Consider the following 16,069-nt stretch of genomic DNA (forward strand, 5'->3'; position numbering starts at 1 on the left):
CTTTCACATCCCTGGGAACTGGTGGAACAAACCTGTGAGATGCTTCAGACTGCAAAGTTAGGTTTCTTTCCTCAAGCTGCCCTTTTTCTCTGGTCCTTTAAAAAAACAGGCAAGGTCAAAAACCACACACAGCACGAGGCAACTCTAGCTCATTTCTTGCAAGACTTTCTTTAGAAGAACAACCCTTGTAAAAACTTCAGAGCAGCAGTCTCACCTACATACAAACGTACACATGCACACGTACTCTCCAGGCTACAGAACACTTCATCCTTTCCAAGCACAACTGAATTACAAAAAATATTCAGCCTCTCTATTTACTAAACATTCAGAGCACCTACTGCCAGGTACGCTTGGCTGGTTTGAGAAAAGTGGCAAAAAAGAGTTTTACTTGCAAGAAGCAAGCATGGTTATTCAAGATGTACACAGTCAAATTAGTTTCTGAAAGCTGCATGGTCATTTCAATGGATTTTAGATGGGAGTAAAGAGGTGGGATGGGGCTTGCTAGAATTTACCATCTTAATTTGCTGCACCAAGAGCACAGAGGTTATATCCCTGAGGCTGCTGGAACAAAGGTCTTGGACATAAATAAGGGATTTCCTTAGAGCTCTAGGGAGTGAGCGTGAGTGTGGGTGACTGAATACAGCAATTTTGCACAGACCTTTAAAGTATTGTCACAGCAGCAGTTTCAGTCATTGGATTGGTGGCAGGCACTTCCTCAAGAAGGCAGGTAAAGCTATACTGAGAAACACAACCGAGACCTCATGAATTTGGATTTCAGCTCCTTTATCTGTCTCATGCAAAGTCTCTCTATACTCTGCACTTCAGTCATCTCAGTAATTTAAGAAAAAGCTAATTATCTGAAACATACTGAGACACATCAAGCAAAGTGTTTCAGAATTATCCGTTACTGCGTGAAACCTTGAGAAAGAATCATACATAACATAGTTTTCGTATACTGTATTAGAAAGGTCAACAAATTCTATTATTTTTCTTTCATATATTTGGAAAATACTATATAAATAGCAGTGAAAAGAAAGGAATGCAAACTATGCAAACTAATTGCTAGTCTTGCCAGCAAGCTGACCTGGGCAAGGTCCCGTCATATTGCAGCACACATCAGCATGTATCTTTCTTGCTGCTCTAGCTGCAATGCTGTGGTAGCTGCCATACCATTTTGTTGCCAAATTAATGCAGATCAGGAACAAACAAGCTACCCTGGGTTATATTATCCATCTTTGCTGAAATGGAAATCAAACTCTCTGTAATGTTTGAATATTGGTCTTTTGCATAGCAGTTGTTTAAGTTCTTCCCTGACTACTTCCTACATAGTGACAGATAATTTTGATGGCAAGGATGAAGTGGAATGCCAAAATACCTCCTGTGTACTTCGGGCACATGAGCTCTATACCACGGCACTCCAAGGAAGAGAAACTAAGAGACATGTTCTGGATCCTGGAGTTGCTCAATAACAGTGTGGGCAAACTGTCCATATCTTCCAAGTGAAGATAAGAGGCCTAGAAAATCAGTCCCCACAGATAACTGTGAAATGTGTGAAGGATCATGTGATGGTTCCCAGAAGACAGCTAAGAGTAGCGAAAGGATAAATTATGCAAGCACTCTCTTTAGAAAAGGAGTAAATTGAGCCAATGGAAAACACAGAAAGAGAAGTGCTAGATAAGATTGTCTCCGTCCCTCCCTCCCTCCCTCATGTTCAGAAGCTAAGAGCTGAAGATCTTTCTGTTGAGTAGAGTAGCAAGGCTAGAGAGCAAAAAAGGGAGGACTTGCTGATTGGCAGAGGAGACCTTTGGTTATCCAAAGCCTTGGGTAACAGCTGAGATGCTCCTCTGATCTGAAAAGTAATTTCAAGATTTCTTAACTTCACCCATTACTACAGTGGGTAAAACAGGGAAGGTCCAAGTCTGCAGAAGCAGTATGTCTGTGTTTATCAGAAAGAGTACCATGAGTGCCATAAACTGGAAACCAAAAGGAAAAAAAAAAGTCCTTCAATGCATCCTGGTACTCAGTTCTTCCCAGACACACGCTCCATAAAGTCTACAAAGATCAGGAAAGTCACTTTGCTCTATTGCTCACAATTTTGTGAAACTTTTAATATCATGTTTTGCAATCCAGGTGATGAGAGACAAGAACATTTTCAGAAAAATTTCTGAAAGTGTCAAGTATGGGTCTGATCCATACTGGTACCATGAAGCTGAGCCTTGGAGAGTATCATAAGTATTAAAAAATAATAATAATAAATGTTAGGGGCATGAATCAAACCCACCTCCATTATACTTATGCTGGCAGCACTTCTGAGATTATTGGGAATCTGTTTTAGCTACTGCATTGTCTTTGCAATTAAGCCTGTTTCCAAACAGATTTTCAAGTGTAGCTGCTGGATGTGGGATAAAACTACTCAATTTGGTTATGAATTTTTAGCATTAAAACTTCTGGAGAATTGGAGGATGGGTCTGGTCAGACCCCTGTTTTTCAGACCCACACAAAAGAACTATGTTACCGATGGCTTTTTTTTTTCTCCCTATTTAGGTACATCCTTTAAGTGAAGATTTCCTTGCCACTAAACATAAGCATACAGATACTGATGCACACGACTTGCACTGCCCAGGATTTTAACCTCAAAAATGGCCAAAAGAGTGCCAGACAACGCACCCCCACAAGAAAACAATCAATAAATTAAGTTCTCTACACAGTGTTTTCTGGTCCTACACGTTCCTAAAGCTGTGTGATTTTCCCAAACCACACGCACTCGACCGCAGGCTGCTCATTTTGTGGGCAGCAAAACTTCTCAGGTGCCTGCAGGGAGCACACGCAGGTGCTCCAGGACTCCTGGCAGCGGTGCAGATCAGATCGGGTGCTCCCCACGCCGCCTGAGCGCTGCACTCCACGTGGGCTGCCCCACGCAGGACCCAGCGGCACAGCAGTGGCTGGGCGACCACGCGTGTACACCACGCCGGCTACGCTCCGGATTCGCTCCGGTGCAAACCCCGGGGGATTTCCAGCGCGATCGGCCGCGAAGCCCGGCTCCCCCCGTGACAGCGAGCTGGCGAAAGGGAGGAAAGCCACGCTTCGACAGCACGGGCGGTCCCGAGGGGCACGGCTACCCCTAACTCCATCTCCGCCCGCTGCTCCTACTCACCCTTCATCTGCCTGCCGTCTGCGGAGCAAGCCCGGCACGGCTTGGCTTTCTGGCTCTCCTTCTCCTCCATTGTCCCTGCCCACCGCACGCAGCCGGGAAGTGCAGCGCCGGGGCGAGCGGCGCCAGGCTGGGCCGGTAACGCGGCTCACAGCCCGGCCCGGCTCAGCCCGGCTCGGCTCGGCTCGGCTCGGCCCTCCCGCCCCGTCGCGGAGCCCCCGCACGGCCGGTGGGCGGCGGGGCCGGGCGGCTCCCCCGAGCCCTCCTCCGGCCGGGCCCCAACAGGTGACGGGGCTGGGCTGCAGGCGAGCCCCGCGCCGGCTGGCTGCCCGGGAAGCCTTCTGAGGGGGGAACATTGCAGGCGTGATTACAGGCCCGAGCCTCCGCTGGAATCCGAAGCCGAAGCCTTTCAAATCTCCGTCATGGGACAAAAGGCTTTCCACCGAGTGTTGTTTTTTTTTTTTTTTTTTTTTTTTTTTTAAGCTCGTAACCACCGAGCCCACAAGCATTCCTGATAAATGCTCCTCTGTCTTTCCTAGCGTCTCGTTTGAAAGTAATTCATTATACGAGCGCTTTGAGGTTTTGTTTTCGGCGGAATTCTTTCAAGCTGCTCGGAGAGTGAATTAGGGAAAAAATCAAGATAGAGGAATTCAACTTTAGCGAAGCCAATAAAAATGAATGGTAGCAATATGTAAGCAGGGGCTTGGGTTTAGAGGGATTCTGAAGCCTCAGTAGCAAAGCATAGAGAAACACGTAACTAATTCTTTTTTGGCAGATCAGAAGCAGGAAGTCCGCCTGCGAACCGATAGATCCACCGGGCTGCGAGGCAAAAAATAATGTGCCTGAGAAGAGTGAGATCAAATCCCACAGATTCCATCAGATGCCACATGTGTTGATTTAGTGGAGAATATTGGGCCGAATTAGTCTTTTGGGATCGTAATACAGAGTTAGAGAAGGTGGAACAAACCGGGTGTTGAGTTACAGCATCAAGACCGGAAAGTTTATCCACAGACAACTTCTGAAGTAGGTTAAGAACAAAGCATTACTGAGGTATTACTAAAAATAAGCAATTTCTCATTTAAACCAACCACATACTGCAACACCAAGTAACAGTTAATATCTCAGATGTCTTTTTAAACTGACCTAGCATAATCTGGTCTTCCAAGCTTTCTCCAACACTCACTGCAGTATAACATCAGCTAAATTGCTTGAAATGACCTCTCAACCACCCAGTCCAGGCAGGCTAGGAAAATTCTCCTACATTTCCTACATCTCTATCTGGCAGAAATGTCACCCTGTCTACTTGGATTATTAAACACAGAAATGTTGTGTATATATATAAATTCAATACAGAAGCTCAAGGAAAATCACTCTTCTCGTGCCCCAATCCTCCCCTGTCCAGACAGAAAAATTGTGTGTATGAATTACTATCAACAATTAATAAATGCAAAGAACTATTGTTCATTAGATCAGGCATGCGTATTCTCTACCACTTAACAAATATTTATTTTGTTTCTTAACAATTAATTTTATATTGTCTTGGAACCTGGCAAAGGTCCCAGAAATCTGGCAGGGAAAACACAGAAAAGATGAAAATACAATCTAAACATTAGCACTGCTATTTAAGGCCTGCAGTACAGTGTTCCCAACAGAATACTCCTTAAGTTGCTTTGCAGTATTAAGAAAACAGTGAGATACACATTGTATTTAGATACTGTTTTTACTGGCCTTGGGTTAATCTCTGCTGATTCTGATTGGGAACTATTTTAGGATGAGAAGTGATGTCCAGCCAGCCTGTTTATCTGATGTTGCCTTTTGTGATATTGAGGAATGTGCCTTTAACACCGAGGTTTTTTAGTCTGGACAAGTGTTACAAGCCTCTTGCAAGTTATACTCAGCCAGCTGGAAGGAGAAGAGGACTCATACAGGAACATAATGCGTTGAGGGATCACTGACCACCACCTCCTTCAACAAATAAAAAATAACTCAGAAATCCCTGATGGGAAAAGAAAGCTAGTACAGTTGCAATGTGGAAGCTGTACTAGGATATCACCTGTAGACAGGGCTGAGAAACTGACAGTGAAAAAAGTGAGGGCATTTAAAAAGGCCTACCCATGAAATAATGCAAGGGAAAGCACAGAACATACTTGGCTATGAATGCCTGTAAGTAATCAAGGCACTTCTGTAGCCTTGAGTGAAAATGGTGTTAGCTCTGGAGATCAGTATGGTTTTTATCAAGTGTCTTAATAAGACTAAAACATCAGTGCACAGTAGAACTTTAAGGAAGCTTTGCCTTCATCCAAGGTAGGGGAAAAAAAAAAAAAAGAAGAACAAAAAACAAACAAAACTAGAAAATGATTATTAAATAAATAAGATTAATTAAAAATATAAGATTATTAAATAAATAAATAAATGTCAGAACTAACATACCTGCTTTAAGCCAGCACTGTTAAGTTTCCACAGCCAAGAGCACACAACAGAGAGCCTTGTGACCTGTAATAGTGCATCCCTTTACATGTCTTACCAAGCAGCCAGGTGCCCCTTGGGATGGTGGCAGAGATGGGGACAGCTTGTACAAACCCATGATCTGAAACCATCGCTGCCTAGGCAGCAGTAAGGTGCTGCCAATGCTGGGAGTGACAGCAGATAATGGTACTGCTGATGCTGTTAAGGGACCTGAGCCACACAGACCCTTGAAACACGGAGGTGATCTAGGAGAGATTGCTTATTTGGTTGTGGATGTGTGACTTGTAAAGTGGGTGCCACTGCGGGAGAACTACCACAGCTACAGAAGTAGCCTCTCAAGCAGGATTAAAGAACATTGCCAAAAAGTGAGACTAAACATGGCATGCTTCAGTATCATCAATATTGAAAAAAGGAGCCCACCCAGCCTCACATAATCACCTCAGCTGCTGCTCAGGATGGCACCATTCATGAAAAGAACAGTCAGGACAATGCAATCTCAAACCATATTCTCTCTTGAAGGAAGTTCTTGGTCCCAAAGTGGATTTAACTACCATATGTCAAGGCCATTCTTTAAGGTGTTACCTAAATTTACTTAAAAGAATTAACGAAATTCCTTTAGCAGCTGAGAAACTGGAGACAGACAGAACCATTATACTGTTAGGCTCAAATAGAGAGCTACATAGCACAACTGCTGGGATGAATCACCACCACCAAGTTAAATAAACTTGATTAACCAGTTCACAGCACGCAATCGGGATTTGTTTATCTGTGGGATCAACAATAACAGTAGTTCCTTTTAATTACTCTGCTCAGATCTGGACCCATCAATATCAAAACAATGCATGGAGAACAATTGCTAACAGGATCTGCTGTTTTAATTGCGCTCAAAATTAATGTCCCAGAGCGACTTAAACACTTCTGGTTTTAGCATGTGCATAAAAGGAACAATTAACAAATACCGGCTTCGCTCAATTAGTAAAACTCATAATATACAACAATGCCTTTATGGCTCTAGCAATTATTCATAGCTAAAAAAAAATAGGAAGTTAATTATTAATAGTTAAATCAGAAGAAGCATCCCATAATTAAAAACCTATCTCAGTGTCCATGTGAAGTCACGTAGCTGCTGAGAAATACATCATGAATGCTCCCAGTATGAAGCGGCCTGGTACTGTCTAGCCTGCAGTATCCCAGAAAGAAAACAAATATTAGACCTGAAGTGGGGAGGCTTAAGAAACTAAGCACTTCTCTATTCTCCTCTGTGCTCAGGGAATTCACTTCAGTCCTTGGTGTGGTCTTTCCATCCTTAATAACTAAAATAGACTCCTAAAAGAAAGGGACTATGTTCAGATACGTATATTATCAAGTATGATATAGTACTAACTTCTAGCTCATACAAGAGAAATGTAAATAACCACAGGTCTATCCATATGAATCCATGCAAGTAGAATCTAGAGGTAAAAAGGTTTATATTACCTTAAGAGTAATTGCCTAATAATTTGGTATTGGGTATCAGGGAAATCAGATTTTTTAAGGCAGGGGGTAGGAGAGGCTTTGTGATCATTTAGTCTCTTCTGCTTTGCAAGGGATTTCAGTGAATTCGTTCCTATTTCAAGTCCAAGGATAATGGTTAATCTGTTAAGTGGTTAAATTAAAGTTAAACAATTGGATTTGATTTGAAAATTTACAATGACAAACTATCTAATACAACCTCTAGGATTACTTGTAGTGAAATAACTGTCGCTGTTAAAAAATTGTGGAGTTTCAGTATTCGTACTTCATACTTCCAAGTTCAGTTACAATTTGTCATACCTATGAGGGAAAAAAATTAGCTGGAAGAGTGAAATTGAACTATTCCAACTGAAGCAAACAAGAAAATGATTATGAGCTTCTCTATACATCTCCACTGCAGGCTTAAACCATGTCTTGTCCAACCTACAGGTTTCAAATCCTTAAGAGAAGTTCAGAGGCTGACAGTGGTGCCAAATTATATGATCATTCATGAAAATCACAGGCGTCACCACCACCAGCCTTAATCACTAAAACAACTATTAAAAAGAGTCACTAAGAGGTTGAACATTTGATATTCAGGCAGAAGATGCAGTCATCTTTCCAATTCCATCTCAAATTGGGCTCTGGGGAGCAGCACTAATCACCTGTCACTTGACAGCAATGAACTCGCAATTATGAAGAAGGATGCAGTGTCCTAGCCCACCTCCAGCTGAAAAGGCTATTAAGTGCCCTACACGTCGTCAAGTACCAGAGCATCCTTCATTCACTTGGAAAGATATTCTACTCAAGCTAACAACTGTCACACCTGGACAGCTACATCATGTGAAATAGGTTAGTTTTTCTGCTTTCCATGTTTTATTATTGTTTCCTTCATCCTCCTACAATTTTTTAAATAAAAGAAAAGGTCTGGAAGCAATAAACACTCGTGCATGCCCTAAATCAACCTGAGGAAAAGGACTGTGGTCATCAGGAAAAAAGCACTGACATTCAAGTGAGGTAAAAAAATGATGGTTAGTCACCTTTACCCACAGCTATATCTCTCTTTCTGATTTCAGACAAGAAGCAGCTAACTCTAGATACACTTTAACATGACTTACCCAAGGTAAGAGAGCTAAATAGACATCACTACACATTCTGACTCATGTAATGCAACACCTTATCTCAGACTTTTTACCCCATTACTGCCATCCCACCACACTAACACCGGTATTAGTGCATTGCTGCAGAGCAGCTCACTTCAAACTGAAGACCCTGGCACGCTGCAGCTTCACGCCTGCCAGCCTGGCCAGCTCTTTGCACGTCACATTTTCCATACAGTATCACCTATGGTAAAGAATAAGAACAGCCTGCAAACACTGAAATAGAAAATATGAACATCTGTTTTTGTAAGGTACCAAACAAACAACTCCATGAGAGGAAAACGTGCCTTACATCTTGGAAATTTCAATAACAAGAGTTTAATCAAATAAAAAGCAGTATGTGGGTGGGAAGGAACAATGTGGGGAATTGTTTCTGAGGGAGGTGGAGGAAAGGAGTGGAGAAGGTCACTTTTAAGTCCATCTGCTCTATATTCAAATTCAATTTTTCCCCAGTGTAAAACACTTTGGTTTTGATAAGTTCCTTTTTGGATGAATTCACTCAAACAGCTCTGGTGAGAGTTTGGATTCCAACTGGTCCAACTTTTCAGCAGTGCCAAAACAAGAGACAATGCCTGAAACACTCACTATTGCTGGTTTTGTGGGTGTCTGCAGGATCTGCTCATGAATGTACAAGATAACAGGTTTTAGTGATCAAAGGTATTGAGAGATGCTCTCTGTAAAGTACAATTATACTCAAGAAGAAACATCAGAGATCCTTTATTTCAGATATTACCAAATGCATGAGTTTACAAGATTGTCAGGAGACTGCTTGAATTAATAAGAAATACAAAGTTTACTCTGATGGAGTCTGGGTCTAAAAATAATGTAATTGGTGAAATTATGTTGTGATTATCTTTCTGACTTGCCTATCAGCAGGCAATTCTGATAAATATTATACCAAAAAGAATGGTTTAACTAAAATAATTAGTAATTAATGATTAGGAATTAACATAATGGTAGCAGTATTGCCAACCTGCAGCATTCACACAATTCACAATGGTGATTTTTTCTTTAAAGTTATGTGTTTGTTTTTGCTTTTGTTTTTTTTTTCTTTTAGAACAATATTATATTTGTTGGTCTTTGAGCTGTACCCGATCATATATTCTTTTATTCTTCCCACAGTGTTAAAGGCAATAAATATTTTTTTCTACAAAACTCATACTAAAATCATGGGGCAGAGCAACATGATTGCCATTTCTCAAGTTGGACACTTTTAATTGTTCTTACATGTTTCTCCCTGAACCCTGCCACAAGTGCAACACTACACAGAAAAAAGAATAAAATAAAATAAAAGAGGTAAGAGAAACGGGATAAATTGTTATAGCTTTGTTTCTACACAGATCCAATTTCCAACCCAGTGTGGATGGTTACAGGTTGTGCCTTAAGCCATGCAGCCCCAGTGGCTCCTGTCTGCAGGGCTCTCGTTTGCATTCTTTGGAGAGCACCACTGCTGAGTGCAGATGTGAAAGCAGAATGCCAGTGGGAAACTTCCTCCTACTTGTAAATATATTAATGACCTCTCGACACCGCATACATCCCCTTTCCTGAAAAGTGCCTCCCTGACCTTCCCAGACCATGCTGATGCTACCACTAAAACAGCTGATTAGTAAGAAAGCAATGGCAGCTCACAGCAGAGGTACTCCTGCTCCTCCATCCAATCTGTTTTGCTGGGAGGCACACTTCTTAATTCAGGTACACGAAACCCCTTTGGTATTTAGGATTTCACAGCTTTGGGGCAACAGGGACCATTTGACTACCTTGTCTGACTTCTCATCTGTCACAAGCCATTGCATTTGATGTGGAATCCTCACACAAAGTCCAAGAGATGAACAAGACCTGAGATGAACATAATATTGCTGATCTCAGGAGCTGCAACTGCAGTAGTGTTTGTTTCAAACAAGAATGTGCTTTTGAAACAAAACCCCACCAGACCTTGTGATGAGATCTACTCAGATGATCAGCATAAGACAGTAAAGAGCATCAAGCTCCACAAACCTGGAAAAAAATCTGTCTTCTGCCTTAAATTTCATGAGCTAGACATCCACCTTAAAGCAAAACAAAACTATCCTAAGCTCAAAGCTGTGGCACACACATCTAGCCACTGCCTCCAGCACAGACGGTCCTTTATGCATGAAAGAAACCCAAAGGGAAAAAGAACAGCATCTCAGAACATACCTAGCCAATTGTACATGGAGGGGATGGAAATCCTCCACGCCTAACATTACCAGCTGAAAGGTTGAAATCCAACAGTTGATTAAAATCACTGTCTATAATACAGAGCTGTGAGTGTTAAAAGCATGTTATCTGGGGGCATTTCAGTGCTTGGCCCATGGAGGCAGCTGATGGAGCTGATGGCTCAGACACTACATCCAGCAGCAGCAGCACTGCTGTGACCTTCCACCCTGCACCAGCCACCACAGTAAATGCAAACCTTGTAGCACCAGGCTACGTGGCTTCTCAATACACCCACTTCCATTTTACAGACTACATTATGGTTAATTGACTGATGTTTAATTACCCTCGCTACTAAGAAATTGCTTCTTATTTCTTCAGGGTAAACTTGATTTAATTCAAGTTTCCATTGATGGGACCTACTTTTCTCCCATCGTCAGCCAGACCAACCAGTTCTGAAGGGCTGGTGCTCTGTGACAAAGCCACCTCACAGCCTCCTCTCCATCAACTGAGCTCCTGAAAACATGCATTAGTCTCACTTTTAGTCTTGGAAAACAATCTTTTCCTCTCTTCTTTTCACTTCTTTCTAGCGTTCCTATCCCCTAATAGAGCTGGCAGGATTATCAGAGACTTTGATTTATTTTTGAATTTAATGTAGTAGCGGTAATAAATAAGTACATAACCCAAATTTACTTCAGAAAACAGCAGTGCTGCTGAATGTTTGGGAGACGAGCAGAGTGCCCTGGGCTACGTGCACAGCCACAGCTACCTCCTCCCAGAAAGGGAGAGCATGCTCCGGGGCTAGCAAGGGCAAACCGTCCGAGCACCAAGTGAGCTGTAGTGACACAACTCCTGTGTCATATCCTATTTCTCCTACAAGGGGAATTCTGCTCCTTTTGTGCAGCACTCGCAGAAGATAAAAAGGGAGAAGAAGTAACAATGATCCGTCTCATCAGGCTGCAAAGAGGCGCGCAGAATTGCCTGAGGTGAAGTGAAGAATAAGCAACGTCAGCACAGAAAGGTGTCATACAAGGTTTAAGCTTATTCAGAGGCAGAGCCTCCATCTCTCTCATGAATAAATACATAACCCAAGACAATTTAATTCCAACTGTTTTGTAGCACTTCTTACAAAAACTTTTCAAATAATGTAATGGCTCACAGGTGAGCTCTCCTCTGACAACATAAAATGACACTGTATTAGTTATCTGCCTCTACAAATGTGCAAGTCTGCACTAAGATATACAAATATCTCTCATAATATAGCACATGCCTTTACATGCAGCATAGCTGAAGATAGGGAACAGGCAGTAAGTAGTGACAGGTTTTCTTCACTCCAAAGGAAAAGGTTATTAAACATTAATTGGTAACAGACAGGTTTTACTGCATATGCATATGCTCCAATACTCTGTATTTCTAATACCCACCTTATCTACAAAGCATAACTTTGTGAATTACTTAATTTTTTTTTTATTTTTTTTTTTGATTCTCATACTATGGCCTTAATCTTTCATAATTAACATAACAAGGTCAAGTGATAAATTCACATCCTTTTTTCCCCTCTTTTGCTGCTTTGCTCTTGAACAGCCATTAAGAGATAGTACTCCAAGCTTGCAGCTGGAATGGCATCTAAGTCCTTGTATCAGTTGGATGAAATTCTGGGCAAAGTGCTTGAAGGAAAGAAGTATTGAAATCTCTTTGACGCAAGATGGCAATATTACTTACATGCCCCAGTTTCAGTTTTATAAGCTCCCATAAATCCTCTCTCACAGCAGAGAGTAGCACAAGAATGTCCTTGGAAGGGGGCATTAGGAAAGCAAAGGATGAGTTTGCAACCCATGAGTAGTATTAATTCAATGCTTTTTTTTTGTGCTCTTATACCAAGACTCCTCCCTCAAAAAAAAAAAAAAAAAAAAAAAAGCCTTTTTTTTTTTTTTCAAGGAGACTTGGTGTAAGAGCTCAAATCAAGAACAGCTGGATTCCAGCAAAGAATCTCCATATGGAACTGAGAGGGAAAAATAGGTACTGAGTGGCTGTCCAGAGAAGCAAAGGTCTTTCCTGGACCCTTGAGGTCATCTGCCTCTATAGTAGCATTGCACAACTCTTAGTCTGCAGACTCTAGGAGTAAATAAATGTAAGTGCAGAAGATGGTCTACAGAAAGGAAATTAAGACAGATGGGGTTACAGGTCTGACATCGCTGGAAACACCTAAATCAACTCTGAGTAGTGTTCCAAAGGAGAGCTAAGTGCAGCCAGAATATGCAGACTGGAAACCAGAATTATAGGGTAAAATGCTACAGGCAACAATTACCAATCGCTTTCCTTTCCCAGCCATAAAACAAGGTAATTTGTTTTCCCCACTGTGCGTGGAAAAAACTGGGTGGTCTTCTGACTTCAGGAATCTGAGAAACATCCCTCTGGAGGACAAGGCCACAACAGGCCTTATGGCAAGCGTGAGGCCCTTTTTCAACACTGCCTTACACTATACTTGATTTTAGTCACGGGCATTAAGACTGTGGTAGAGCTTTGCAAGTCATCACTAAATACCTTTTCTAAATAACTCTACGCAATTCTCAGGGGTGTCTTCAAGACATGAATAAAGCCTTAGTTGTTGAAAGGTAGCATGTTTTCGGTTCCTTGGCTGTCTTCATCAGCATGGGGCTGCCATGCTGTAGGGATTCTTCATTTGGTAAAAGACTAATTCCCCTTCATCCTGCAGAAGTTGTCACCAGTTGTAAGAACACAGCAGCTTCATGTGATACATGACAAGTAACTGTGAATTCTGAGGTTATTAGTTCACCGAGGGAATGACATCTCAATAAAAGATAAATATAAAAACTCAATCTCCTACAGACAGTTTAAGAGTCTTTCTTTCACCATCTTTTTTTTTTAAAAAAAAAAAAAAAAAAAAAAAAAAAAAAACAAACTTTGAACGTGTTCTTACACATTCACAGTTAAAAAATAATTTTAAAAAATCTTTATATCTTCAGACCCTTCTTAAATAATGTTCATCTAATAACACCTATGCTCAGAACCAGGCCATTTGATGTGTGTTTGTGTATTAAAAACATAATGGGGCGTTCAGTGTTGCAATTCAGCTTCTTCTTCCAGTAAAAGGAAGAAAAGTGGGGCAGGCACCAGGCTGAAAAGCTTTCTGAAAGCTGCAGCTGCAGCCAACAGCTGAAATTTAAAATCAGCCATTATTTTCTCTCCTCATATTGTGGGCTCTGCCACAGTTTTCAATAAACCACAAATTCAGCCACAGAGGCACTATCACTCATTATTTTCTTTTGCTGATGGAGCTAAAATAAGAACCATAAACACTCTTCCAGACTTCAGAAAGCAGTGTATGTAACTCCCCAGCAGGATCCTCAACATGTTGCATGTGGACAATGTATTAGGCAAGTAGCAAAACCCAAACAGGGTTCTGTGAAATTAGTGATTTAATGTTGCAGAGAGAACCTGAAACTGAAGATCATATGGGGCAAAGAAAGCAGAAGCAGAACTGCATTTCCATTTCCCAAGCCAGTGAGAGAACAGACGTGATCTGCAGCAGATACCATTTGCTTGGATTTCTACAGGGCATGTATCAACGCCTCTTAGTAAAGAAACAAAGACAAGAGATCCTCCCATGGATTAAATAAATAAATAAATAAATAATAAAGATAGGAACGACTGAGCAGGAATAAAAAGACAAATTTCCTTAGGGAGGGAGATTACCAGTGGCATCACACAGAGAAATCTGCATTGGTCCAGGCAGCCACCAACATTAGTTAGCTGGAAAAGGCAAGAGCTTGGAAGAAACTTCACAAGATTCACTGACTAGGCAGTAAAATGATAGATGAAATTCCATGTAGCTAAATGTGAAATGATGCACATTGACTCTGAACAGATTATTACCACTCAGAAAGAGAGTTTGTGGTTATAACCATTTTGTGAAAATTTCAGCTCAAATCTCATTAGTGATTAAAAAAACAAGTATATGTGGGAAAACGTTAGGAAAAGAATAGTGAACAAGACAGATAATGCCATTATGCTACTGTACAAATCCACAGCCTACCCACATTTTGAATATTGCATGCAATTTTAATTCACTCCAGGTCAAAAAAGATATAGCAGATAGAGAAATGCCAAGAAAAAAGGTGGCCTGGATGATCAAAGTTGTGGAACAGTTTCTGCCCAAGGAACAACTAAATAATGTAGGACTCTCCTTTCTGAAAACAGATGAGTCAAACATATGGATGAGGTCTATAAACATGAGTGACAAAGAGAAACTGAATAGGGAAAGACTGTTCATTGTCTCTTCCAATACAGATTCTAGAAGCATCAAATGAGACAAAGTAGGCTATTGACTCAGAAGCATGTAGATGTGAATATTAATTTCACAGAGCACTATGGCTCAGTGATGGGACTTGATGATCTTGAAGGTCTTTCCCAACCTAATGATTCTATGAAGTACTGGTAAGCTGGGGAACTTCTTATTGTAGGACACTTGAGTTGCTGAGTTTTCAAGAGTTTAGAATTAATTAATTATTTATTTTTAATTAACACATTAATGGAAAAAAAAAATAATCCATGGAGCACTCTTAAAAACAAAAGTGCCATCATCATTTGTCTTTTTTTTTTTTTTTTCCAATAGTCTATTAACTGTCTATTGGTGGGAGCTGGAAGATATTCCAGAAACATCACTATGTACTCTCCTTGGTCCTGTATTCTTCCTTAGGGAACCATCACCATTCAAGACAGATTTGGGGGCTGGATCTCGTCTAACCTTCTACAACTGCTCTTACATTCAGTGAGGTACAAGAAGCACTACTGCTGACCGTATCACTTTGTCATACTTACTAAACATAATGAAACAGAAGCACTAACATTACAACAGAAAAATAACAATCCCAGATGCAATCAAAATGCTCTGCTGTGTAGTGAGAATTGTACGGAAATCTCCTCCTGGAGAGAGGATATGGGAGAGGATGAATGGCATACAATAAATTAAGTCATATCATCTCATCTGTTTAAAAAAAAAAAAAAAAAAAAAAAAAAAGTCCAAAATATTTGACTACACAGGAAGATTAGTGTAGTGGAAGCTACAGAAAGAATCTGCAGTGCTTCAGCTGTTCCACAGAGGTGGTGGACAATACAGGGCAAATCTTCCATGGCATCTGTAGCTCTGGATAGCACCAAGTGTCAGAAGGCTATTAAACCCTTTGTACAAGGGATCAGCACAGCTTTGGGGGGCTGAGATCATCCTTTCTCCCTCATTAACTCCACACTACAGAGAGGCCACTGCAGAGGACTTTAGGTGCCGTGACTCTGACTGAAGCACAGGGTAGCACCAAGCCACCCTCACCCTTCCCCATCTTTTGGGATCCAGGACCCAGTGTACGGGCAGTCAAAACTTACTTAAAGATCAGTGCACAGTACTGGAATCTGGCAGCAGGAGGTTATTGTAATTCACTCATTTAGAAGAATTAAATCTGACTGTCAGCCCATGCTAACATACACCACCTCTCCATGAAGACGTGTGGAGATGAGCAAGGTCCCCTGAGCTCCTTAAGCTCCCCACCACACGAGCAGGGACTCGGTGGCAGTAACTGAGGTCTGGTTCCTTTGCTCACTGCCTTCCCCCAAA

At 41.4% G+C, this 16,069-nt stretch overlaps 1 protein-coding gene across 18 annotated transcripts in view; it reads right to left on the reverse strand.

Moving 5' to 3' along the window:
- KIAA1217 overlaps positions 1-16,069 on the reverse strand; it is a 377,584-nt gene that overhangs the window by 188,062 nt on the left and 173,453 nt on the right. Inside the window, exon 1 of one of the 18 annotated variants that reach the window (XM_084510259.1) lies at positions 3,155-3,439. The exons of 15 other annotated variants lie outside the window; for them this stretch is intronic. In XM_084510259.1, coding sequence (XP_084366385.1) covers positions 3,155-3,224 — 70 coding nt within the window. In that variant the 5' untranslated portion in view covers positions 3,225-3,439. Of the gene's footprint in view, positions 1-3,154; positions 3,440-16,069 lie in introns of those variants that run through there. 2 more of the 18 variants (XM_084510262.1, XM_084510255.1) reach the window with 2 other exon arrangements.

Source organism: Aythya ferina (assembly GCF_964211825.1).
Source record: "Aythya ferina genome assembly, chromosome: 2".
NCBI lineage: Eukaryota > Metazoa > Chordata > Aves > Anseriformes > Anatidae > Aythya > Aythya ferina.